Raw genomic sequence first — 26,108 nt, 5'->3', positions numbered from 1 at the left:
TTAAGACTGAGTATTTTGCTGAGAGAGATCAGAACAACAGAATGTGTTCAGGAGCTTTGGAGCATACTGGGTAAGTAGAGTGGGTCATGGCAAAACTTTCCCCCATTATCCCTTTTTCCTCCTCTCTCCCTCCTAAGAGTGCACTACCAGATTGTACCACCACTCTTTCACCTTACAGATCCAAGATGTGAGGGAGTGACTTGTTATAAAGGCTTGAACTACAACCATATAGTTAATGGTTACCTCCCAAACCAAGACAAGACCAAGTGACATGGTAACTGCACTACTCTGCAAGACATCTGATGGGGCTATTGATAAATGTTTATTCTGGTTTATCTCAGTATTCTGCATTCTCTCTCTCTCTCTCTCTCTCTCTCTCTCTCTCTCTCTCTCTCTCTCTCTCTCTCTCTCTCTCTCTCTCTCTCTCTCTCTCTCTCTCTCTCTCTCTCTCTCTCTCTGTGTGTGTGTGTCCCTGGTTGCCAGTAACTTTTCAAGCCTTGTACTAATAACAAGTCTTTGTAGAACTATTAAAATTATTGCTGATTATAAACATTTTATTCTTTTTTTCTTTATCTTATTGTTTGTTATTATTATTATTATTATTATTATTATTATTATTATTATTATTATTATTTGCAATACAGCTCCTTTTTCTCAGCTATTTGTCTTGGCCTTGTGTACATATAATTACTATCACCTGTTGTTGTTACTTGCACTACATGTTAGTTATAATTTTAACTTCATCTTAGGCAATATATAGGGTTTGTGTGTGTGTACAGACCTGAGTTTCTTCAATTATTAGAGATGCATGTTTTGAGTAAGATGATGCAGTGCTTGTGTGTGGATATGCCTGTCAGATACTTACATATATGCATACATAAATCTTTGTTGTTGGCCTACTTATGTTTCTCCTTAGGTGTACATACATTTTTTTTTACCATCTGACTTGTTTACTACTTTCCAGGTGGACTCTTCCTGGTGGATGACTACTCCATTAAAGGAACCACTTCATCTGGCACCTAAGGCAACATGTGTTTGCACCCTTCCCTCACTCCCAGCTTCCCAGTCACTCACACTTGCCTCTCAGTATTCTCTGTTCATATATTCATCATAACTCATTTTTTTTTTCATAAAACATTTTTATTAGTGCCATTGGACTCAATATAACTATGCAACTTAGATATGGCCATCTTAGCTCCATGAACCAAAATATTGAATTTAGAAGATAATATCTGAAATGTTTACAACTGGGTTTACTTGGTTTACCACATATCTTGTGCCAGAGTGTTGTACAACGACTGCATTCCCATGCCTTTATCAGGCCAAGAAGGGCAGCTGTGATTGATTGGCCAGCAGAGTGAGCCATCCCCTCTCCTGCACAGGCATCTCTGCTCTACAGGTTTTACTTCTGTTTTAATGTAGTTAACTTATTACTTTATGTACTTGACCTTTTCACCACTGGAGAATGGTAATGGATTAGGTTTTGAAAAATCAGTGACTTAAGAGATAAGATGTGATTAGAAAAAAGTTTTATAAATGCTTTTATTACCTTTATATTCTACATTATCTTTAATGTGATTGTAAGGTAAGGCAATTCAGAATTCCTGTATGTAATTAGAATAATTCCTCTTGAATATGACTGCACTAAAAATTTGGATAATGTAGAAAAGAATGGAAGAAGGCACCGTTTTGAGATATACTTGGTGGACATCTGCCATTCTTTATTGTAAGGCATGAACAACCATGCCATTCTTTATTGTAAGGCATGAACAACCACACAATGCAGAATGGCTGCTGTCCACTGTATATGTCACAAAAACTGTCTTCTTTCCTCTGTGTCTGCATTATCAAGAATTTGATCACACCATCATATTCAGAAAAATTCTTATATTACATACAGCAATTTTGAATTGTATTCTCTCTCTCTCTCTCTCTCTCTCTCTCTCTCTCTCTCTCTCTCTCTCTCTCTCTCTCTCTCTCTCTCTCTCTCTCTCTCTCTCTCTCTCTCTCTCTCTCTCTCTCTCTCTTTTGTTCCTTGAATTTTTTTACTCTTGATTTCTCAGCACATTTGTGATCCACCATCATTCTACTTCCCAAATAAGTGACTTGTTAAGAGAACACAAATAAGTGACTTGTTAAGAGAACACAAATAAGTGACTTGTTAAGAGAACACAAGTTAAATAGAGAGAAAGAGAGAGAGGTGGGATGGTGATAAAATCAGGTAATCTTGGGAGGGTAAACAGTCATTTTTCTTTCTAAAGAAACTTTATTGATGTAAAAATGTGAATTGTACAATTCAGCAACATGTGGAATTGATTCAGCAATCTAATGGTCTATAATACAAACTAAGTGAGTAATTATTACTCTTAACAAAAAAAAGAAATTATATAAGAGACTGGAAGATGCATTTCAAAGTTGGCATGCATGGCTGATACCCTGGGTACAAGGTCTGGAGCATTTTGAATCTTCTGGGGCAAATGGGTTAATGGTTCAAAGTCTGCTGAAAATAGTGATGATTATACAATGTGATGATGTTATTTAAGCATTTCAGATGTTATCTAGTAAATTCTGTCACATTGCCTTTAGATTTTGGTTTGTCAAGATATAAATTGCACAGCTTTGTTTTATTAGTTACTGCAGAGGTTTATTTTATTAGTTACTGTAGAATCCAGCAGCATCAAACTGCTAGACTAGAGAGAAGTCCTGATGACATATATACAAATGCATAGAGCACTGAGGGAAAAAGCATGAGTGACGTGTAAACCAAACAGGAGAGCTATTGCCTAGGCACAATATGAATGAATTCCAAGTAGTGTTCAACAACAGCAGTACCTGGCTGTGGAGGGAAACAATGCTGTGTATGAGAGATTTACACAATGTATTTGACCAGGGAAATGAGAACACACCGTATTTGACCAGGGAAATGAGAACACACCTATCACCACCACTACAGGTCCCCTACCTCCCTCTTTTTGGCAGAGCAGTCATTAATGTACTCCTAACATTATTGTCACTTCCCTTTATTTTTATATAGTGTTCCATGAGTGCTTATTTTTTTTATTCCATGAGTGCTTTTAATGCCAAGTTTCATGTGTAAGGCTGTATTCTGAAATGCTCTGGTCTCACCACGACTGTTAAAAAACCACAATGATGATTAGCTGGGTTTTTAAGTTTCTTCTGTTAATAATGTAAATTAGTTGGGTTTTGAAGATTCTTGTTAATAGTGTAGGAATTTGTTAATCTGTCAATTGAATCATAATAATGCTTAAAAACCTGTTTAACTCAGTCTTTTGAATATAGTGTAAGTGTGGTACAAGTGTTTCAGAATATGGTATAGTAATTAAACCTGAATACATGAGTAGTTGGTGAGGGGAAGAGTGTGGGCTACAGTGATGGCCGTGCCATCTTGGAGGGTGTTGATGTTTACTTGATTACACATCAAGATTTTTCAAGATCTGAAGAGGTAAAGTTAAATTCATTGTAGCAATTAAGAGCTAAAACAAACTCAATATGCAACAGCTAAAACAAACTCAATATGGCAACAGCAATCAGTCAGGCATTGCAGGAAGGGACTATGTAGCCACTACCACTGATGTGCATTCTTATTTAAATGTCCTAATACTTCTAAGCCAAAGCTTTAAAAGCATTTTACCATAGAATGTTTGTCTTAGTATTACTTAATATCTCATTTCTGCATGTGACTTTGCTCATGGTACACTTCTGAAGATATCTTGGTTACTAATGTTTTTAAAAGTATTAACCCCTTGGAAATTGTAAAAACAATCGAACTTGTTTTTGATGACTCGACTCATGCCACAGGAAGTTTAATACATGAAAATTTTTGATGACTGAACTCATGCCACAGGAGGTTTAATGCATGAAAATTCAGATGAGCAAGTTATTTACAATTGTGTTCATGTTTTTTGAAAACTTATGGGAAGATTTAAATAAGTGACAATTTTATGAAAAATTTGGAAAGTGGGAAGAACATTACATAAACCCTAACCAATTGCCACACAAAAAAAAAGGGAAGGAGATAGTACACTATTTATAGTCTGCTGCTCTCTCTCTCTCTCTCTCTCTCTCTCTCTCTCTCTCTCTCTCTCTCTCTCTCTCTCTCTCTCTCTCTCTCTCTCTCTCTCTCTCTCTCTCTCTCTCTCTCTCTCATTCCACATGCCCACAGTGTCCCCCCACAGTATGTTTACAAACCACAGTCACTCACCCCAGCTTCATATCACATCAAGTTTCTGTATTATCTTTACCCCTAGCTCAGCAATGAAATTTCTATATTTACTCAAGGTCAATAATGTAGTGAGTGATTAAATAAATTTTTATAAGATAACCTGCTTCTATTATTCCTTCATATATCACCAAAAGAGAGTATTGTAATTGATATATAAGTAACAGGTTGCTTTACCTTGATACCTGGACCAAAAGATGAGATGAGGAAAGAAAACCAGGTTGCAAGAGTAAGAAATGTTGTGGCAATATGGATTAGACAGTAACGTGATGGAAGTCAAATAAGAGTGAATAAGTTGTGAAGTAAAGGTATTAGGAAATAAGATGGAGAATTTCATAGCGAGATATGAAAGTAAGAAAACTAAGCATAAATAACCAGTGAAGAATGTAACGGACATTCATGGCAACAGATGGAAGTACACTCAAGAATAAAAAATATTAATATGTGGGAATAGTGAATTTTGCACCCAAATCTATGTATTGGTTCACTTCAAGGAAATGATATACAAGAACTATCAGATAAAATTTCCTATGTTAATCTACTAAGCAGGGGGTCAACTCAACCTAATCTCACCGATACACTCTAAAGATCAGGCACTTAACTGTAATCAGCGAAGCCCAAAGAAACCTTCATGTTGGGCTACTTGAACAGAATTCTCTCATCCTTCAGCGATGAACACCTGTAGGGAAGGTAAAGGATTAGTGGTGGTAGTGGTGATAGTAAATCTAGTTAATTACAGTATACAAATTAATGTTTTACATTGTGGCAGTGCTGAATAACAGTTTAGCTATGTACACAAGGTAACAATGTACACCAAGGAAGAAAAATGGTCATACCAGAATACATTATGAATGGAGAGATAATATAGACAAAGGATAACACCTAAGAATAATAAAGTTGCTAAACACAACCAAGTAATTTCTTCATTTTGATAATCTTACATATTCAATACATGGCAGTTCATAAGGCCATGTGGTCTCTACATGCCTCACTGCATACAGTAAGCATATGTACATTTCGGGTTCTGGACTTCATTCAAAGTTTTCTTAAGTATTCCTATCAAAATTCTATTAATTTCAATTCCTAGTTTTTTTCCATCCATTAAGTTAAATCCCTACTTTCCATCTAATCACTCTCTGCCTTATTAATATACCTGAACCTAATTAATACACTCAACTCACATCCTTTTCCTGAGACTAAAAGCCTTTTATTCAGTGAAGTATCACGCATCAATATAATCATCTCTATCCATTTTATCCTGCAGACACTGTTCTCATTCACTGCCTATTAGTGTATACGAGGCACAATCAAAAAGCTCCTGGTCTAAACCACTTATGAAAATCATACTACAACCATGATTTAAAACTGAATTTGGTTTCTATTCCCCTCAAAGTTGTCAACTTATTCACTAATAAACTGCTTCCAGCTCTTCTGCCACAACTAGAATACTTGCTGGTTAAAGTCTTGTTTTGTGTGTAAAGCATCTGTAATTTGTACTGGATTTCCTGCATGGTGTCAAAAATTCTGACTTGCCTTGAACATCATTATGACATAGAGGAGGAAGTTGCAATGGGCCAAATCCAACAAACAGGGCAGATCAGAGTGATAATCCTGTTAGTATAGGTAAATAAAACTGCTTTTGATGCATTGTGAGCAGGCATGTTGTTATGACTGATCAGGGCTTGACAGCAGCACACTATGTTCACATGTCATGCTTACATTAACTGTTGCAAGTGACAATATTAGAAGTGACTGCATAATTATGATTATACTCACCCTACCCTTTATTCATCCATAAGTGATGTTCTATACCTCAAAGTGCAACTGACTATTCATAACACATCACCCACCCCATTGTGTTGTTGCTGTAGTCTATTGCATTATTTTGAAATTTTTATGTTTGACAATGAATCAAGTTTGAGGCCTACAGTGACATCACAATTAAGTTAATTAATGTGTCCCAGAAATGTGTTCATTAATGAGTCACAAAAATGTGTAACAAAGATCCCAAAGATGACAGGAGGATACTGCTGCTGCTGCATCTGATGGTGCATTTCTTCTTCCTCTGGTGGTTTTTCTTTTTCTTCAGAAGAACTTCTTCTTCTTCTTCTTCTTCTTCTGATGATGATGATGATGATGATGATGATGGTGATGGTGCTTCTTCCTGTGGTGGTGATGGTGGTACTACTACTTCCTCTGATGGTGGTGGTGATGGTGCTACTTCTTCCTCTGATGGTGGTGGTAGTGCTACTTCTTCCTCTGGTGGTGGTGCTACTTCTTCCTCTGATGGTGGTGGTGGTGGTGGTGCTTCTTTCTTCCTCCTCTGCTGGTGATGGTAGTGCTTCTTCCTCCTCTGTTGGTGGTGGTGGTGGTAGTGCTTCTTCCTCCTCTGCTGGTGATGGTGGTGGTAGTGCTTCTTCCTCCTCTGCTGGTGGTGGTGGTGGTGGTCCTTCTTCCTCTACTGGTGGTGGTCGTGCTCCTTCTTCCTCAGCTGGTGGTGGTGATGGTACTTTTCTTCTTCTCCTTCTCCTCCTTTTCCTTCTCCTCCTCCTCCTCCTCTCTCTGGTGGTGGTGGTGCTTCCTCCTCTGCTGGTGGTGTTGGTGGTGGTCCTTCTTCCTCTGCTGCTGCTTTATCCTCTTCCTGGCCACTAGATGGATCACCAAACTCACCTTATCCTATCCTATCCTATGCTAACCTATCTTTAATCTGCTTCAGTGAGTCAGTTTGGTGACGAATGGAGGCGCCAATGTCGCGGTGAGAGCAAACATTTAACATTGAGTGGATCGTCCTCCCAGTACACATAATCCTTGCTAGCACACTGGGGGCAAAACGACAGTGAGTTGCGTGATTCAACAGAGAAGGGGTGTACGAGATGCTTCTGTCAGGCGGTATCACTTTCGTCATACAGTAACTCTACTTCCACTTGGCCAAAACAAGTATAATCAAGCTTACACTGCAGAAAAAAACAGTGCTAAGACCACTCTATTAGAACCAGAAATATCTATCAAGTGTAGCAAAAAAAAAAAAAAATGTATGCAGAAAGACTGTTTAGTGAAACACAAAGCAATGGTATTACCAGCAGATCCTGCTTCAACAAGGAAACGATGATCAGGCAGCATGAAATTCTACACTGAGGAAAACATTCTCAAGAGAAACGATGTGGCCCAATTGCAAGAACCTATAAACTTTACAGAACAGCGCTTATTTTACTGTTTTTCCTTAAACACTTTATTTATCATTTATCAAATTATTTTATTAATTTATTTAATTATATATTATTTTTTATTTATTTCAAATAAAATCTTTTATTTTTTTATTTATTTTTTCTTTGCAGCGCCAAAGCTTCTGGTTGAAGCCCAGCGATGCAAGCTTTCCATTTTTTTTTTTCTACATTAAGTTTGTGACGTATACAAAGATTGTAGAGATCCCTGACTTTCCCACTGTGGCGCAGGAAAAAGTGGTACACCTAAATCGCAGTCGGTAGACTTGTCTGATGCCATGAGAGAGAAAATGACGTTGCAGCTCCCCTCTTGTCTTTGATACCATAGCGGAGGACTACACAGCACATGCGGACTAATTCCAAAGTACACAGCTCAGGTGAATTTGTGGAACTACATGCACTACAAATGTGTCACGCATAATGCTTTGATACATTTGTGGCAATTAAGTTTCATCTAGCGAATGAAATACCTGCTATATAATTAGTGTGGCGTGCTTGAAGGAATTCACTGGTAACGCTATATTGCGCATGTCGATACGTTTTATCATAGCAACCGCATATTTAGAGTATATACTAGCACACGCATTGCAATATATTCCTCCAAGCGAGTCTCATCAATAAAGTTTAGAATTTGTGACGCAGCGCAGGACGGATCACGTCACTAGTATAACCATGCGTTTCCCCAAAGCACAGTCCATGATGTGCTTATATACATAATATACGAATTGTGACTCAAAACAAAACCCCCACACACGTGTTGTACCGTGAGTATTCACCACAAAATGCACGTAATTTAGCTGCGCCATGAAGAGCAGCTATTGGTAAAATTTTCCTAAAGCACCACGTCTGCATATTGACTATTAATTATTGAAAACAAATTTCCGCAGGAATACGCATAATCCTACGTAAACATACAGTTACGGATCCCAATATCTGAATGAATGGAAAGTAAGAAGAAATACCAACTATGTGAATCACTATTATAATGGAAATGCAAATTTAATCACATACATGAACCCGTATTTAGAATGGCACTTACATAATTCTGGAAATGTCTTTACCAGAGGCTAACGGCTCCAGAGAATGAAGAGAAGCTGTTACCAAGATGTGCTGAAGGGAACCAGGAAAACGAGTGAAAAATGGAAACCAACGGAAGCCATGACAGGCAACAACTCCATCGTTTAACACTACTAGAGGGAACTGAGGGAACATTTTGTGGCGGCCGACACGGGGATGAATCACTCCGGTGTCTCGAATCAGGGGTTAGTAATATGAGACGCTTCGGTCTCTCATAAGGACTATTATCAAAGGCCATATAATATATATATATATATATATATATATATATATATATATATATATATATATATATATATATATATATATATATATATATATATATATATATATATATATATATATATATATATATATATATATATATATATATATATATATATATATATATATAATCACGGGTTTTAATGGGTGCTTTTCATTACTAGTGCATAATCTTGGTAAATTATCACTAAAGCATGGAAAAAATACTAGAAGTTTCTACTGAAACGCGTCAAAGGCACTTTTGATGAGACGACGAAACCGTTTGAGAATACCTACGGCCTTCAAAAAACGGAAATAAAGTTTGTCCCCGAAAAAAAAAAATAAATAAATAAATAACTACAGCTTACAGAATATATTTAACTTATGAACGCATCAACAGTGAGCACAAATACCTGCACACGGCAAGGATGCGAATACGAAGCACGTCTCTATAGATTAATGAGGAGATGGCCAATTTTCCTGTCGAGTACTCGGCAATGGTAGTAGTTGTCTGGGAAAAAAGCAGATATATCTAATACTTATCCATCTAGCATTCCACAACATAATAATTATGGTCGGTTAGTGTTACGATATGATAAACAAGCTACAAGCCACCTTCAGCCTCTAAATACTAATTGAAACAACACAGCCTCGCACACAACAAGCGCTAAACTATATATACCCTACCTGCTTACAATATATTCGACTGCTACTTATTATCTATTACAATTATTACCACTGAATGAGGGTTCCCAGGTGTGGTGCCGCATATGCACTGAAGTAATATCATAAGCAGCTTCTCATAATCCTTGTTATTTTTGACAAAATTATTTCACTAACTTTTCCAAATTGTTTTCAATCACAAAATATCAATCAGCAAAACACAACATACAAAAGTTAGCAAAAATCATTAATGTATGTAGGTAAAATATGTGCTCTTTCTAGTAGCGTATTAAATTTCATTAAGAAAGAAAGAGAGAGAGAGAGAGAGAGAGAGAGAGAGAGAGAGAGAGAGAGAGAGAGAGAGAGAGAGAGAGAGAGAGAGAGAGAGAGAGAAATAACAGATAACATAAGACCTGTCTGTCTGTAACAAGGGGAACCTGTTTATTTATTTATTACTACTGATGTGGAAGAACAGAATAGATACAGAAGAAGGATTTCTCCCCGTCCACTATTTCCCTCCGACAACATATTGGCAGGAAAACAGTCAGGAAAGATCACTATGTATCTACACCTTGAAAGAAATGGATACATGGAAATTTAATAGTAAAAAAAAAAAAAAAATAATAATAATAATAATAAATGAATAAATAAATAAGTAAAATAGAAAATAAATAAATAAAATAAGAAAAGAGTAATATACTACGCTACTCGCACACTGCCTCTAGTGCCGATATTTTACCACAATACCTCGAATCTGATGGATAAAAAAAAAAAAAAAAACGACAATATGAATTTAGACCTTTTTTTTTTTTTCTGAAATACTTATCTAATCTGGAGAGGGATCAGTTTCTTCTGCCTTCATTTGTAATCGGAGGAATTTGAAAGGTTGTTAGACATGCGTGAAGAAAGGACGAAAATCTGAGAAGTAAGCGTCTCTATTCCATTTGTCTGTCTGTCTCAATTATTGTAATGAGCCTTCTCTCTCTCTCTCTCTCTCTCTCTCTCTCTCTCTCTCTCTCTCTCTCTCTCTCTCTCTCTCTTACTCGCGTGTCTCACGAGTAAAAATTGTTTCCACTGAACGATGTTTTCCAGTAAAGAGGAAATGAGGAACAATAAGGAGAGCAACCTGTTTAGTCCATTATGTTATAATACTACAATTACCACATCCACAACTACGATGCATTATAAAGACAAGAACGATAGTTATATCATATAGGTGAGAGAGAGAGAGAGAGAGAGATTGTTCTTTCAATTCTTAACATCATGGTCATTTAAAACTTTGTTATAAAATTTAGTACATTTCCTTTTGATGCACATGCGTAAAAAGTACCTGGATATCAGCAGCACACACTGAGTACAATTCTATAACAGAGATTGCTTACTTTAGTAACTTAAGTAAGTTCCGCCTATTATTAAAAACCAAGCCGAGATGGTCCTCTTCCACTTTTAATAGTGGTGAGGAGCTAGTAAGGTACAAGTAACGTATACCCCTCCCTCTTCTGTGCTCCTGCATTACGTAGAGTAATTATCTAAACCTGGAAGTTGGAAACATGAAGAAATATTGCAGTCTAATTTTTGCCTCTTAATTAAAAGGTCATAACAACAAGAAATGTGTTTTCATAGTAACAATTACCTAAAAATTACTGAAAGTTAGACGAAACTATTTTTAATGGTTTCAGAATGTAGGTTTTGCATAACACAAAGCTGTAGTTTGATATGGTAATGGAGAGTTTCTGTAGTTTACCATAAGAATATCAACGTCAGTGCAACTGTTGTGCCAAGCAATGCTGGATGCTCCTTGGCTCTGCCTGTCATAATGAGAAATACTCGATCCATAAATAAGATAAAACAAGACTATCTAGATAAGCTGAAAAAACACACACACACACACACACACACATATAGCCTACATCAGTTAGTGTAGATGCCACTGGTACTACCAATTAACTTTATCACATAACACTGAAGGTAGGGGGAGTCGTTACTATTATTTGCCAAATGTGTTTCCTATGTAAATAGGTAGATATTTGATAGCTGGATAGTTAAATGTGCTCCATATTTCATATACTGACATACCTCAGTTACTTTCGAGACCCTCAGGGTCATGTTCCCATTGTCAGCCCGTGTTCTTCTCAACAACCCTTCGCCAGAGCAAGCAACAGAGGAAGTGTTGGATTGGAGGTGGCAGAAATTGTAATGAAAGGCACTTCTAATTTCATTGGGCAGCCCTGCACTCTTCCTGGCTTTCCGTGGAGAAATGGGGACTTGATATATTTCCTGCTGTGGTGCCAAGCATATACTGCAGAATGAAAAAAAAAAAAAAAAAAAAACAATCGAATAACTACTTCCGGCAAAAAAAAATTATATATATTATATAATATATAATATTTCTCCCCGTCCACTATATATATATATATATATATATATATATATATATATATATATATATATATATATATATATATATATATATATATATATATATATATATATATATATATATATATATATATATATATATATATATATATATATAGATAGATAGATAGATAGATAGATAGATAGATAGATAGATAGATAGATAGATAGATAGATAGATAGATAGATGGATAGATAGATAGATAGACAGGTAAAATAAACAACCTGTAATTTTTAGACCGGATAAGAAGGCAGAAAAATAAATAAATAAAGATTAACGGTGAATAAATAGAACAGCAAAACAAGACCATAAACAGTCCCGTTAAAAAGAGTAGATCGTCCCTCAAGACAAGGCAAGGCAGCGCCACGTGGAGAGGTGGACAAAGAACGGCAGTTGCAGTCAAGCCTTTATTCTATGTTCATCCTTGGTTCCTTGCTCACCACATAAGGCCACCATGGGAAAGCAGAAGAAGCGCAATCCCTTCTTTTACTACATGCAGGAGAGGAGGCCTGAGATAGAGAGGAGACTGAATCGAAAAGTGACAATAGCCGAGATGCCTCAACATGTCTCCCGGGATTGGCAGGTAAATACACGTGCACTTCGTATTTAGACACTGCTTATTCCTACAACAGCCTGTATGATGTCCTACCCAAATTACAAGCGGTGCAAGCCCCGGAGGTCAGGATAGATGGGTAAGGGCAGCTACGTCACTTAGGAGCCACGCAAGGTTCAGCATAACCGAGACTTCAATATGTGGATCCGAGGCTTCATGCGGCACCCTTCGTGATATTGCATGTTTGCTCTGGGAAAACAAGAGAACAATACATGTATTAAGTTTTTGGTTGATAAGAGAGAAAAAACAGAATTCAGACAGTGAGAAGGGACACGTCAGGGAGTGGAGTTTCAAAGGCTACTCTCCCAACCAACAACTGGACAGCTAGTGCTCATAATTTTACCGTCATTACTTTATTTCTTTATTTTCACTTATTTTTTTATTGATTTTTATTTTCACGGTGAAAATTTCCCAAATTTGTTTTTACCCGTAAGCTGGAAAAAATTACAAATAATGAATCTAAACTTGTTAATCCAGTTGTGTAAAGATGGTAATGGTATTGTGTCCAGGTTGCTGGACAACAATTCTGTGGGACAAACAAAATAGTACCTTTGAAGCAGTGTGGCAGTGAGCCTCAAGTGTTCCTTGGACTGTAAAATGGTGCAACTAATGGTACCCATGTAGAGATGTATTAAATGGAGGCAAAAAATTCAATATTTACTCATTTTGTAGTAATTTCTACATTTGTTCATTTGGATTTGTTATAAATTTTTAAAATTAAGGTTAAGAATTTATGGACACCCTATATAATGTATCCATCCTGTGCATACTGATAGAGTTTACTTTGTATTTTGAACATTTAATATTGGGTACAGCCCTTGTTTTCCTTGTGTCTCAGTGACTACTGCCACAACAGACTTTAGTGATATACCTAAGTGTGTCGGGCAGTGTATACATACGGTCAATTGCCACTTGCAGACACTACCAGACTCCGAGAAGAACAAGTACAAGATGATGTGTGGCCAAAACCAAGAGAAGCTGGACTGTCGTGGCGTTCCTCTGCGTCAGCTGGAGGAAGCTGCTCAGGATCAGAGAAGGCAGGCAGAGGTGATGAAGAGGAGCATTGCAGAAATGGTGGACGTCTATCATGCTGGACGAGGTGAGTGGTATTGGACATAGTGAAGTATTGGATAAAGTGTGTAATGGAAAGGTAATGGTAGGGATACTGCATGAAGGAAGTGAGGTAGAAGTGTAGTTGTAGTCTAGCAAAAGATTTTGTTATTACAATATTGTATCTTCCTTTTTAATAGGCTCAGTAGATTTAAGCAGGTGAATGAGAGAAAAATGTATTTTCACAGCCTTTTATTGGCTGTTGGGTGTTAATGAACAATAGTAAGAAAACAAACTCCTGGGATGCTTCCACACAGGTATCAATTATTATCTGCTGCTACATTTTAGTAATGCAATCTTTTTGGTGGTAGCCACCAACCAGCACATGACCCTTACACAGTAGATTAATAAATAAAAATAGTTGTTATTAGAGGTCTCACTGTCTGTGTTATCATTCTAAAAAGAGAAGCAATAGAGATTGTGACCTCTTCTCTTCCAGCGCTACACCAGGCCACTTTCTTCATTGTCTGCACCAACTTCTATGTTCACACTGACATGGACCATTATGTCCCTGCTGAGCTGAGCATCCTGCAGTTTAGTTTCAAATATGGCATAATGAGGGAGTTTCATGAAACAGTCAAAGGTAAGTAAATCTTGTTTAATTTACTCCCTTACTGTCACCATGATATGACACGAGCAAGTCACAATATCATGACACGAGAGCAAGTCACATTGTCGTGCATCATACTATACAACACTTTTCTGACTGACTGAGACAAATGAGTGGGCCTGTGATGCAATGAATGAATAACAAGATTAAGGCTCTGCTTACAGAGAGCATTTTCTACCATATTTTTCCTACCATGTACTAGCAGTCAGCAGTAGTCTGTTGAAGTGGCCACACACAGCTGTGTGTTTTCTCCACTTTGTGGTGAACTGCAGCAGTTCAAGATTGCCTTTTATTACCATGCAGTTGCAGGGCAACCATTTTCCGAGATAATGAGCATGCGCACCACCACACACATGCAGTGGTTGCTCCTACAGTGGAGATGAGAGCACTTTATGAGTTCATGTGATTCGTGAAAAGAACCAGCAAGAAGAATGATCACCCATTGCAGTGACAGTCTCGGCTTGGTGTCCATTTAGAATTGGATTCAGCCATTGCATTTGAGATCACAGGAATGGATAATTCCCTCCTTATCACTGGTTTGCTTACTAATAAAAAGGAGTAATAGTCAGCCATATTGGATGCAAGTTCATTGCAGTACAAAGGCAGAAGCATTGTTCTAAGATTTTGGATGAAATTGCAGAAAATTGCCAGGAAAATGTGCTAGGAGAGTGAAATGAATAAATCTAGTGCTCATTTAGTATTCTTTAATTACCTGTTATGTAACACAACTTTGTTCTACCGTTTCCCTTTCCCTTCATTAAAAAAGCAGTCTGCATATTTATTAGCAGAAGTGGCATTTTACTTCAACATCCCTCATGACATTGCTGTCTGATACCATGCACAACCTTGGTATCAACCACAGTGGAAAACAAAACGTGAGTACTCTGCTGCAGCTGTAGAGTGGTAGTGACGGTATGGTGGAAAATGCTGTGTGGGCCTAAAAGTGAACTCTTGTAAGAAACTACAGTAAAATCCCTTTTATCTGGCATCAACGGGACCACCGACATGCTGGTTACTTGAATATTGCCGGATACTTGAATAGAAGTGAAATTATGTCCACAATCACCACCCTACACACGCATCTTACCATAACAAAGATCTGCTGATCGTAATCAGCAGCTGATCTGATCAGTTGCTTAAGTGTAAGCACAACACACTTCCTCTTTTCTACAACTTTAGGCATGATGAAGGTGTCAGGCGATAAACATTGCACATGCGGGACTGAGTCTCTGAGTAAACACAGTGCAGTGGGGGGATGCGGATGGCGCGAAGCAGTGCACTCTGGTGGCGAGGGGACAAAGTATGCCTCGCGCAGGAATTTTAATCGATTTTATGAGTACACATTGATTTTTTGTTGATTTTAAGGCTCAGGGAAAAAATGTGCCGGATACTTGAAGCTGCCGGATACTCGAATGCTGGATAAGAGGGATTTTACTGTATTGTCAGTAATTCCTCTGGCAAAATGTTAATTGCTGCTCCCCTCTAATAATTAATTGAAAACTCCTCTCATAAGGATAACCATCTTAGTTTTGGAGGCATCATGATACTTGTATGTTTTGGAGGCATCATGGTACTTGTATGAAGGTGACAAAGCAGAATCTGGCTTACTGACTGGCATTTCTTCATGTACCTTCTCAAGGAGGTCTCCCAATTATCCTAGTAATGCCATTGTAGAATTATATTTTCATCTATAAGTGGTTTTTAGGGCTGTTATCTTTGTATTGTCTTAACATTCTTTCTCTGTTATAAGATCTTTCCCTCTCATATCCGAACTTTAAATGCCACCTTCTCCTTTTCTACTCCCTTTGCCTCACAGCCTTCATTCCTCGGTCCTATGCTGCCACAGCAAGGAAACACTCCCAGGACACACACAACTTGCTGCAAGACCCTGACAATAGCCATGGAGTGACCCATGAAGAAATGGCTGAAAATATAACAAAATTCTTGTCAAATGTGAGTACTTTCTTCAGATTTCCTATTAAGCATATTAAGTAATCTTACTCAGAGTAAATGCTGCTTTATTTTGGTGAGTAGTTTGTTTCATGACTTGTTTAATTGTATATACAATCCTAGGAGACATCATAAGATCATTATATGTAAAACAATTATTGTATTGTAAGAATTGCTATAATGTTTTCTTATATCATTGTTAGCATAATTATTTTTTAGTTTTTATCCATTTATTTTTCTCTCACCAGGGCTGGGATGAGGATGTGCCCTTGTACACCCTTCACCAGGAAATGGAGCAGACAAGGCAAATACTGGAGACCATAACAGGTGCTTTTTTTCAGTGATTCTTTGCTGTTCTGGTACATTTACTACAAAGACCTGCTTTGTAGTAAATGTACCATCACAGTCCTAAGCTGCTGCCCATTGTTGGATTGGTAAGAGAAATACTTAACAAGAGGATATAAAGCAACATTAGTTTGGCATAAAAATGGTAGTATGTTGAGGTGTATCTGTCTTGCTGTAATGCTTTAATCTGGTACCACACAGCTTAATTGGGACTTAAAGCATAGTTGTAATCACCTCATGAACTGTGGAGCCATCATCTGAATCTGAACATTTGATGTGTAGGATACCAGATTTGGTGCATAACTTGCATATTTGAGTTAGCTGGTGGTGGGGTTGTGGAGTTGAGTATGCAAGGTAAGGTCAGGTGTGCCTGTATTGCATTATGATAAATGAGTGTGTGGTTGTTTGGTGAACAAGTGTATTGTGCTATCTTTATCAGGTTGCCCCACTATATGATAGTGGCTCATTCCCTGTGACCATAGGGCAAGAGGAAGAAGTAGATGATGCAAGACAGAAGGTGAATGAAGGCTTTCTCATGATAGTAAAAAGGCTTTTCTTCCTCATGAATATTGAACTAGGCTCCTCAGTGTTAATCTTTTACTTCTTTAATGCATGGATGATATTGGCTAATGGCATAGAAATGAAGGAAAAAAGCCTGCTCATTTGCCACTTGTGAAAAAAAATTGCTAAAGAGGTGTGTCATAGTAGATTGACAAATGATTTATTGCAACAAAGTTTGATATAATAGTTATCACTTTCTTTAGCCCTCCAAAAAAACTATTATTTTTTAAAGTTTTAGAAGGTATTTCTTTGTAATGGGTAAGGCAGCTGTATGTTTTCCAAAACAATTCTTTAATATTCACTTTTTCCCCATCAGGTGAGGAGTACAAGATATACTCCCTGGACATGCTGTTTCAATTCATGTATTCAGCAATAGTGCTTACCATCCCATTGTCTGTGGCTACTGACTTGATTACTGAGTGTGGTCTAGACTTCCACCCCAACATATCTTGCCCAGTGAGTCTGCATTTGTGTTGGTTGCTTGTGTATTTTTATATAGCATTTTGTTAATCCATAGTGTTGTGCTTTGACAGAGATAGGGCTTTTGTCAGATTGCATTTTATTTATTTATTTATTTATTTAATTATTTACTTATTTATTTATTTATTTAATTATTTGTTTATTTATTTATTTATTTTTTTTTTCTCTCCCATAAAATAGAAAATTACAAGTTTGATATATATATTATTCCCATGCCATGAATGCAAGTGTGGTTACTATATGACTGATTCTTGGAATTTTTGCCTTCTCATATCTCACAATATCAGACTAGGGATGCAAAATGTAATTTTTATATTTTTAAAGCATTTATTCTCACCTTACATACACTTTCCACAAGTGCTTGATGTATGTAATAAATAAGTAATTCTTTATGAATACTTATAAATAAATAAACAAGAACTGTAGCTTCAAGAAAATAGTTGGATGTGCATCTGGTAACAAGGCTGTGGCTACTACACTAACATTTCTCAAAGAATAGAACATGAATTTTATGTCTTTGTTTTCCTTTTCAATCATTCTGAAGTCACATTTCCTATTTCTTATGCCTTATTGGTTATAGGTTTGAGAAATAATTTTGTAGGAGAAAGTAACTTACTTTTTTATGTGATGATTTTTTGGGAAACACAGCAACCTGCCCTGTGTAGCCAACACTGCAACATTTATAACCAAAATCTTTATCTCTCTCCAATACAGCAGCTTTCAGTTTCATTTTGTTACTTTGATATAGGCATGATGACATAGGCATCAAAACAACAAAATGATCTTAAAATATGTCTCTTCCTACAGAAGTATTCAGTCTATAATAACTCCAAGCCCAAAAGATAGGTATGTATAGGGTGGCCACTGAAAGTCTGAAGGGTTTGAAGATGTTATAACTTTTTTTTTTTTACAGGTTATAGAGCATCCCTTGGAGATTAAAATTGGGTACATATGATGTCTAGCAATGAGTGGAACTCGTTTGAGTTTTTCTATTCCAGTGAAAGATCAATTTTTCAAATTCAGAGAAAATACCAGCAATATTTTAATGTCCGAGTATCTCCTAGTGATAACATGATTCGGAACCTAATTGCCCGGTTTGAAAGAACTGGATCAGTTGGCAGTCTTCTGGGAAGACGTACTAAGTGCACTGACGCAGTGGTGGAAGCTGTACAGCAGAATGTCCTTGAGAATCAATCGGCTTCTACCTGTCATCACTCTGCTCAACCAGGCATTGCCAGAACATCACTTCAGAAGATTCTGGAACTGGCTTTAAGATTTTTAAGTGAAAATAAATTCAAAATAATTTTAAGTCCAGTTTCAGAATCTTCTGAAGCCATGTTCTGGCGATGCCTAGTAGAACAGTGATGACGGGTAGGAGCTGATGGATCCTCGAGGACACTTCCATACAGCTTCCACCACTGTGTCAGTGTGCACAGTGCACTTAGGACCTCTTCCTGAAAGATAGCTGACTGATCCAGTTCTTTCAAATCAGGCGATTAAGTTCCAAATCATGTTATCATTGGGAGATACTCTGACGTTAAAATGTTCCCAGTATTTTCTCTGAATTTGAATAATTGATCTTTCACTGGAATAGAAAAACTCGATGAGTTTCACTTATTGCTGGACATCATACATAGCCATTTTTATCTCCAAAGGATGCCTTATGACAAAAAAAAAAAAAGAACAAAGATTGAAGACAAACAAGTTATGACTTCTTCAAACCCTTCAGTCTTTCACTGGCCACCCTATATATGAAAACATTGACTCCTGACATGTCAAAATATTCTTTGTTACTGTTAATGACAAGTCTTGTATATATACAAACAAAATTTAAGGCTGTGATACGGCTCAAAAATTAAATTGTATATATACGTACTCGCACTTCTTGTATATGTACGTACTCAACACTTCTCTAAGAGGTATGTAAGTATACGTACTAAACACTGTATAGGTTAAGTGAGGAAAGAGTTTATTCTGTCTGAAATGAGCTGTGCTTGTGTAAGAGGTAGTGTTCTTTGCTTACTTGAACATCAATAATGGTAATTTGTCATTCCATTCCAGTGGCATATTGCCAACCAGATGGACTGTGGAAGGTTCTGCACTCTATCCACTGTGAGGCGCTGGTTTTATTACATGTGTCAGCATATTGATCTCAAGAACAACCTTGGGGTGATGCCCCAGGAGGGGAAACATTACCCTTATAAGGAGCTGAAGGAAGGGGTGCAGAGAAGCATGTCCTGTCTTACTCTGGAGGTACTGGTTCAGGATTTCTTAATTTTAGATGGTTGTAATACTGGAAGCCACAGTACTTGATATTATTTGTTTGTATGAGAACCATAACAAAGAAGCACTGTATTTTGTTCTTTGTTAAAAGATTGGCATTTTCCACTGACAGGAACACATATAAAAACTAAAAGCTATTAATTAGAAAACCTAAAAGCTATTAATTAGCTTTTCATACTTTGTATGACCACCATGTCCATATGCCTTCAGAGCAGCTTGAGTGAATGGAAGCATGGAGTAACCAAGTTATCTGCAGCAGTTCAAGTAAATTTCATGATTTGGATATCTTTAATGACCAACAAAGCAAGGATTCAAAGAGATGTTCTTTACACGATGTTTGAACTTATGTGAGACAGTAGTTTCTTGATGGGACCCAGATCTGGAGAAACCAGAGAAACACTAATGGAGATTCACCTGCTTGTCCAACATTCATTGCAAAACCACTTGTGGCATATGGCATGGTACTTGCACAAAGAAGTTGCAGTCATGGATGTCATTGGAATTTAGTGTGTGGTCTTGCAAAACATCCCTTCTCTCCATTGAATCCAATAAATGACCAAGTGGGTGTTTGATAGTCGCACACAACACATTGGGTATCAAGGGGGTGCACATGTGAGGAATGTCTCAACTTACCACACTTGTGTGCATCATGCTGGAGAGTTGACTTGTTGCTCTTTAACACCTCCTGCCTTTACCAGTTAATCTTTGTAATTCCTTGCAAAAAAAGAGGTAAGCAACATGGATTTTGCCAGAAAGAAGGAAGAGGCATTCAATTTTCTTGAAGCAGTGTTGACTAATGGGCTCTGCAATTCTTCATTGTCTGTTGCTGCTTTCATCATAGTGGAATTCCCAAGAACAGATTTATGAAGTGGAACTTCACTGTTTGGAAAATCCTTTGCTGCAGAAATAAGGCTGTAAATGGCAGTCTTTCCTTTTCCCATATGCTGAATCATGTTTGCCTGCATTAGGGAAGGGATCACAACCTTTTCTTTTTGTAATGTTCTTAAATCCTATATGGATGGGTGTCAACATAGTGAATATGGATGGGTGACATTGAATAATGAAAAAAAAAAAATCTGAGCAGCTCAACATAGCTACTTTCACTGACACTCTGCACAGCAGTGGCATATACTTGACATAGTTGCTGAGTATTAATGTAGTGAGATGAGTTAATAGTACTCTGGCAAACTGAGAATTCTGAGAAATGACACTAACCCAGTTACAGCATTTACATTCCTTACACTTTTAGCAGGTATTATGTGTAAAGAGTCACCTTCAAAGTTGTTCAAGCATATTTAGGAAAAAAAAGATTAACGGCCTGGACCTTGTGTATTCAACTTTTCATTATCTCACTGCAGGACTCCGACTCCGGTGAGGGTGCCAGCTGTGACTTGTGGTCTCTGGTTGGTCAGAAGTTTAATCATTCTACAAGCTCAAGTAGTGCAGATTTCCTCCCAAAGGATGGACATGCATCTCAGAGAGGAAAGCAATGTGGTAAGCATTCATGATTCTATCACAGATGGAGAGAGAGAGAGAGAGAGAGAGAGAGAGAGAGAGAGAGAGAGAGAGAGAGGGGGGGGGTAGGGGGGGAGTCTTAGCAGTGGTGGGAGAGAGAGTGGAGTACATATGTAGGAAGGAGGGAAACTGAATGATTGAGTATGGCTAAGATGAGGCATCCATAATGAAGTGTGGTTACAGAAGAAGAACGATGTGTAGTATGAAGGATATGAGAAAAAAAAAAAAGATCCAGAAAGATGGTGTGATGCAAAATGGTGGGGCAGCAGATCAAAATGTTTTGGAAAGTGAAAGGGATGCAGAAGACATTGGGGAGAGTGAGAATGGAGAATAACATGATATTGACTGAGAAGAATGCAGCAGAACATTTTGAGTGCTGAAAGTAGAGGAGAATAGGAAGTCTGACATTTGTTGCAGTAGCAATAGAGTAAGAAATGAATGTGCAAGAGAATTAAATTAGTCCCTAATTTCAGATGAAGTTTAAGACAATAAAGGGGATGAAACCAAGAAAGCTGCAGGTTTGGATGAATGTGCCATCAGATATTTTAAGTGGTGATGCAAGAAAAAAATTAGCATGATTTCCAAAAATTGATAAGAAATTAGGCAGCTAACCATTTTATCAGCATGGACAGACCTGATTAGCAAGACAAGGAAGACATCAAATTTGTTTATTGGCACTTCACATTGTCTCTTGGATGGCTTTAGATGACTCTGCTTATGCATCTGAATGTATAAAAGTTAAAGAATGAAAATACAAAAACATGAAGGGGACAGTTATCTCCTGTGTGATGTTTGTCACATGACCTCTGTCAGTACTCACGTGATGCATGACTGAAGGCTGCCTCCTAAGTGTTGATTCAAAGGCTATTAACTGGCTTCCAGTGTGCATTCTCTTATTAGTGCACAGGCACTTCTTAATCACAAGCAAAACATGTTTAAACACTGGACAAGCTTAAAGTTGAATGTGTGTAACTTTGAAGTAATCTGATGGATTAACTACTGTGGGTTTCAGAGAGCGTATTACATCATTTTTTTTTTTTGAGAATAAAAATCTGTCCAGACAATTGAGCATTGTCCGCGTGCACAAGCGAGTAGTTTGCACGTTAACAAGTTTACCGCTTGTGCCTGTTAAAACATGGGCAAAGTCCCTGTGCTGGTTCTTTAGTGAAATCACCAGACACTGCTTGTGGCTGGTAGTATGACATTGCTGCCAGACACATGAGGCTTCCTATGGAGGCAAGGGGCAGAGGTTGTCATTGTTCACTCTAGTGTTTGACAGACATGTCTGTTTCTATTCCTGCTCTATTGCTTTCTTCCGATTCTTCTTGGTGGCCACCATACTGGTAGTTATCGTATCACACACAGTCTGCAGGTCCTCCCTGAACTACCACATGCTCTAGCTGTGCCCAGGTTTGACTGGGCCAGCTTGGCACCTTGTGGACAACACTACAGTTGTAACTGTGGGCTTTGCTCAGTTGCGGGCAGTGTTTGTCAAGCTGTGCTCAATTGTCTGGATGGGTCTTTAAGAAACTGATGAATCATGGTCATGCTTTTGACATCTTTCAGACTGCTAATTTTTGTCACTGGTTAGGTGACAAAAGTACCTTTCTGTTCTGATACAAGAAAGCAATGGTTATGTTCAGCATAAGTGTGTTCTGTGAGTTGATGACTTGTATTGTTGCCTCATTTTCTTTATTATGTGATTTACTTTATCTTGCATTTGTGTTGACCAGTATTTTTTGGCAGAACAGCACCCAAGCAGAGTTTAAGAAGTGATTAAATTATTTTATTCATTAATGTATTGCAAAATTCTCATTGTCTCTTCTACTTCTTGCAAAGATAACTAAACCACTATTTCAGGTGGTATGGCTTTTGCACAGAGCACAGTGCATATCTACATGAACCACTTGTGATGTCATAGCACTGTGAGTGACTTGGGAGTTGTTTCCAAAATGGCAGTGAATAACTTGGTTTTTATTAACCTTGTGAGGGCGCTGTTACTTTAAAAATTCTTAGCTCCCCCAATCCTTTGCATATGTACAGAATGTTGGCAAGTGCAATTGCCAACAAATAGCACAAAATCAGCAGCTGGTGAGGTGGTTGTAGCTGGCTTGTGGTAAATTCATTTGCATTTTGTCCATTAACTACTAATTTTAGTAAAGCTATTACTGTTCATACCCATTGTATTTTTGGGTTGAATTATGAATGTTTTGTAATTGTTATTTACTATATTTATTTTCCCCACAGAAGACACAGAAGGTGAGGAAGATGTGTGGCCATGGCCCACAATGGAACTGAATTGAAAATTTTTACTTCTGATTCAACTCGGGGAGTCAGAATGCCTCCCACAGATGAATACACTTGATTTTTACCTCAAGAGTAGATAATTAAAACTGTTTCAGTTGGCATAGCAAATATTAATAAAGATTATGATTTTAATTTGTAACATTTTAAAAACTTTATTTGTGTTCCTATTCTTGAATTAAGGAAATGTGATAATTATGTTGAATATAGTTTTTTCATAAGCTGTAATTTGATATTGATCATAGTCAGTTTTGTGTTTCTTTGCTGTGACAGGAAGTACTGTACTGTAGTTCCTCCCACATCTCGCCTGACCATGTTCTAAGCATTATAGCTTCTAGAACATGCTATCAACTGTGTGTGAAGAAAATAGTGATTTAATATAAGAACTGGAAAGGTTCACTTGATTATATAGTGCTTTAAGATACTAATTTGTAGAGAAATGCCAACCAGTGATGTCTTAAGTTGGTATTGTTTTTGTTATGATTTTTAAACTTATTTTTAATGTCACTTTGGCACCCAGGTTAAGGTGAAAAATATGTTGGTCAGTCACCAAGTACATATGTGTAGCTTTTATTTTGGTGAAGTAAAGAATACATGCTATACCTGACACTGTGTATGATAATGTATCCTCAAGTTGTATGTTGTAGCTGCACCGGCAGGTCTTCATTAGCTCTCAGGTGATCTGTTTTACTGATCATACCCATCATCATAGAGTCGAGGAAAGGCAGTTCTCTCTCTCTGACATTTATTGATGAGGTAGGCATGACCGTAAGAACTGCAAAAAAGTTCTCCATCTCAATTTCTTACAAAATAACATTATACTCTGATATTAAACACTTTCAACATATTACAGCATTCATTAACAATACATGCGATCAACTTGGCACTATGACAATCAGTTTTTACTACAAAATTAAAGTATTTGCCTTGGTCACCATCCTGCCTGTCTGTCTGAGCGCGACTTAGCTGTGAGTGACGCCCGCAGGTGACCAGTGGGTTAACCACACTACTAACAAGTGAGCATCGGCTTTGGTGCTTAATATAGCATTGAATATTGATACTTACACATATTACAAATTTTCATGCAAATAGAAAACTATTGAACATTTCACTTATGATTACCAAGGAATAATGATGTGAGGTACATACACTTTACGTACAGTAACACATGTCATGTTACAATAATAAGCTGGGATGTCTGTCTGCTTATGTACCAGACTGACTTTCTTCTAGAAGCTGATAAGGTGGAAATAGTAGTTATTGATTTTGTTATTGGTTAAGATGACATTTAGTCAGACAACATTCCTGCATAAAAACAAAAAGTTTGTGGGTGTCTGTATAAGGCAGAGATGCCACCATTAAGAGATCTATCAACCTTTCTCAACACCAGCCTATCATAGATTCATATTCAGAAACTTTGCTCTTTCTCACCACGGCTATTTTCAAAGGCCACAGATAGCTGGGTTCTCAAGATAGTTTCTTCCTCCTTTTGAAGGAAAAATCTTGTTTCAATGTCACTAGAATTTTAGAAATAGCCTTAAAAACCCCTATCACTTCAACCAGACCCTTTTGAAAGTGGTCACAATGCAGGCAAGAAAGTGTTTCAGAATGTGGACCACAGACAGATGATGCCAAACACATGATAATCAAGAACATGTGAGCAGGGCTTAGCAGATGCCAATGCACAAGATCTGTCAGCTTGTTCACTGCAAGATTTCCTATGATTTTCTTATTACATTATTTTGAAAAAAAAAGACAAAAGAATGTTCTAGTAATTGCTTCATGGATGAGCTTGATAAACAACTGCTTTAGTGTTCATAACATTGCTCTTCTGGTATTGAGACAAGATGAGTTGAAAATACTTGAAATGTTTCTTAAATGGATTATTGAGAAGCCTCAAATTGATTTGCTATTTATTTATTTTCTTTGACCACCAAAATTAATAAAATTTTCTAATTTTTGTGCTTTTTAACCAGGATCATAAAAAAAAAAAAAACATTGTGGAGATTCTCCATGGACGACTAACCACTAACTGGCTGCTCCCATAAAGAATATTAAGAGTTAAGGTTGTTGAATGGGATGGCCAGTTTACTTTCACAGAGGTCTTGACATGTGCTTCTTTCTTGAAATAAATAAAATGGAAAAATAGTAACAGGTAGAAAGTTACATTGTATACCACTGAAAGGCATGGAAAAGTGAAGGTATTGAAACTCTTGCATTAGTGGATGGACAGGACAGGGATGAAAATGTGCAGTCCTCATAGTAGTGATGTAGGGCGTGCTGAGGGGTAGAGGGGAGCAAGTCAGTGGGTAGAAAGTGTGTTGAGTCTCAGTGTGAAGAATTCTCTGGAGTATTTAGTCAGCTGTGACTGCATATGGTTCTGGGGAAGTGGCCACTTCTCTGATGGAGAAAGCAATGTGGACATCAGTGGGAAGCTGCTGGCGGTGGAAGTAACAGGATATTGTTGGTAAGTT

General features: G+C 37.4%; 2 protein-coding genes and 1 long non-coding RNA gene across 13 annotated transcripts in view; 2 read left to right on the top strand and 1 right to left on the bottom strand.

The window, feature by feature from the left end:
* The window catches only part of LOC135114507 (uncharacterized), a 94,671-nt gene extending 90,339 nt beyond the window's left edge, over positions 1 to 4,332 (top strand). The window contains exons 6-7 of the long non-coding RNA XR_010275530.1: positions 179 to 274; positions 965 to 4,332. This is a non-coding gene — a long non-coding RNA (uncharacterized LOC135114507). The remainder of the gene's footprint in view (positions 1 to 178; positions 275 to 964) is intronic.
* LOC135114442 (uncharacterized) overlaps positions 1 to 26,108 on the bottom strand; it is a 53,589-nt gene that overhangs the window by 2,401 nt on the left and 25,080 nt on the right. For 6 of the 11 annotated variants that reach the window (XM_064030357.1, XM_064030350.1, XM_064030347.1 and 3 more), the window contains one exon: positions 24,177 to 24,409. In XM_064030357.1, the coding sequence (XP_063886427.1) occupies positions 24,264 to 24,409 (146 nt within the window). In that variant the 3' untranslated portion in view covers positions 24,177 to 24,263. The other 5 variants (XR_010275519.1, XR_010275527.1, XR_010275523.1 and 2 more) reach the window with 4 other exon arrangements.
* LOC135114432 (protein maelstrom 1-like) lies at positions 12,203 to 24,241 on the top strand. Its single transcript, XM_064030338.1, has 9 exons — positions 12,203 to 12,446; positions 13,395 to 13,575; positions 14,026 to 14,169; positions 16,013 to 16,149; positions 16,395 to 16,473; positions 17,369 to 17,508; positions 19,594 to 19,785; positions 21,174 to 21,309; positions 23,578 to 24,241. Exons 1-9 carry the CDS (start codon positions 12,318 to 12,320, stop codon positions 23,631 to 23,633), a joined length of 1,194 nt encoding a protein of 397 aa, XP_063886408.1. The 5' UTR covers positions 12,203 to 12,317; the 3' UTR covers positions 23,634 to 24,241.

This window comes from Scylla paramamosain, chromosome 2 (genome assembly GCF_035594125.1).
Source record: "Scylla paramamosain isolate STU-SP2022 chromosome 2, ASM3559412v1, whole genome shotgun sequence".
Lineage (NCBI taxonomy): Eukaryota > Metazoa > Arthropoda > Malacostraca > Decapoda > Portunidae > Scylla > Scylla paramamosain.
This window is presented reverse-complemented; position numbering and strand designations above follow the sequence as displayed.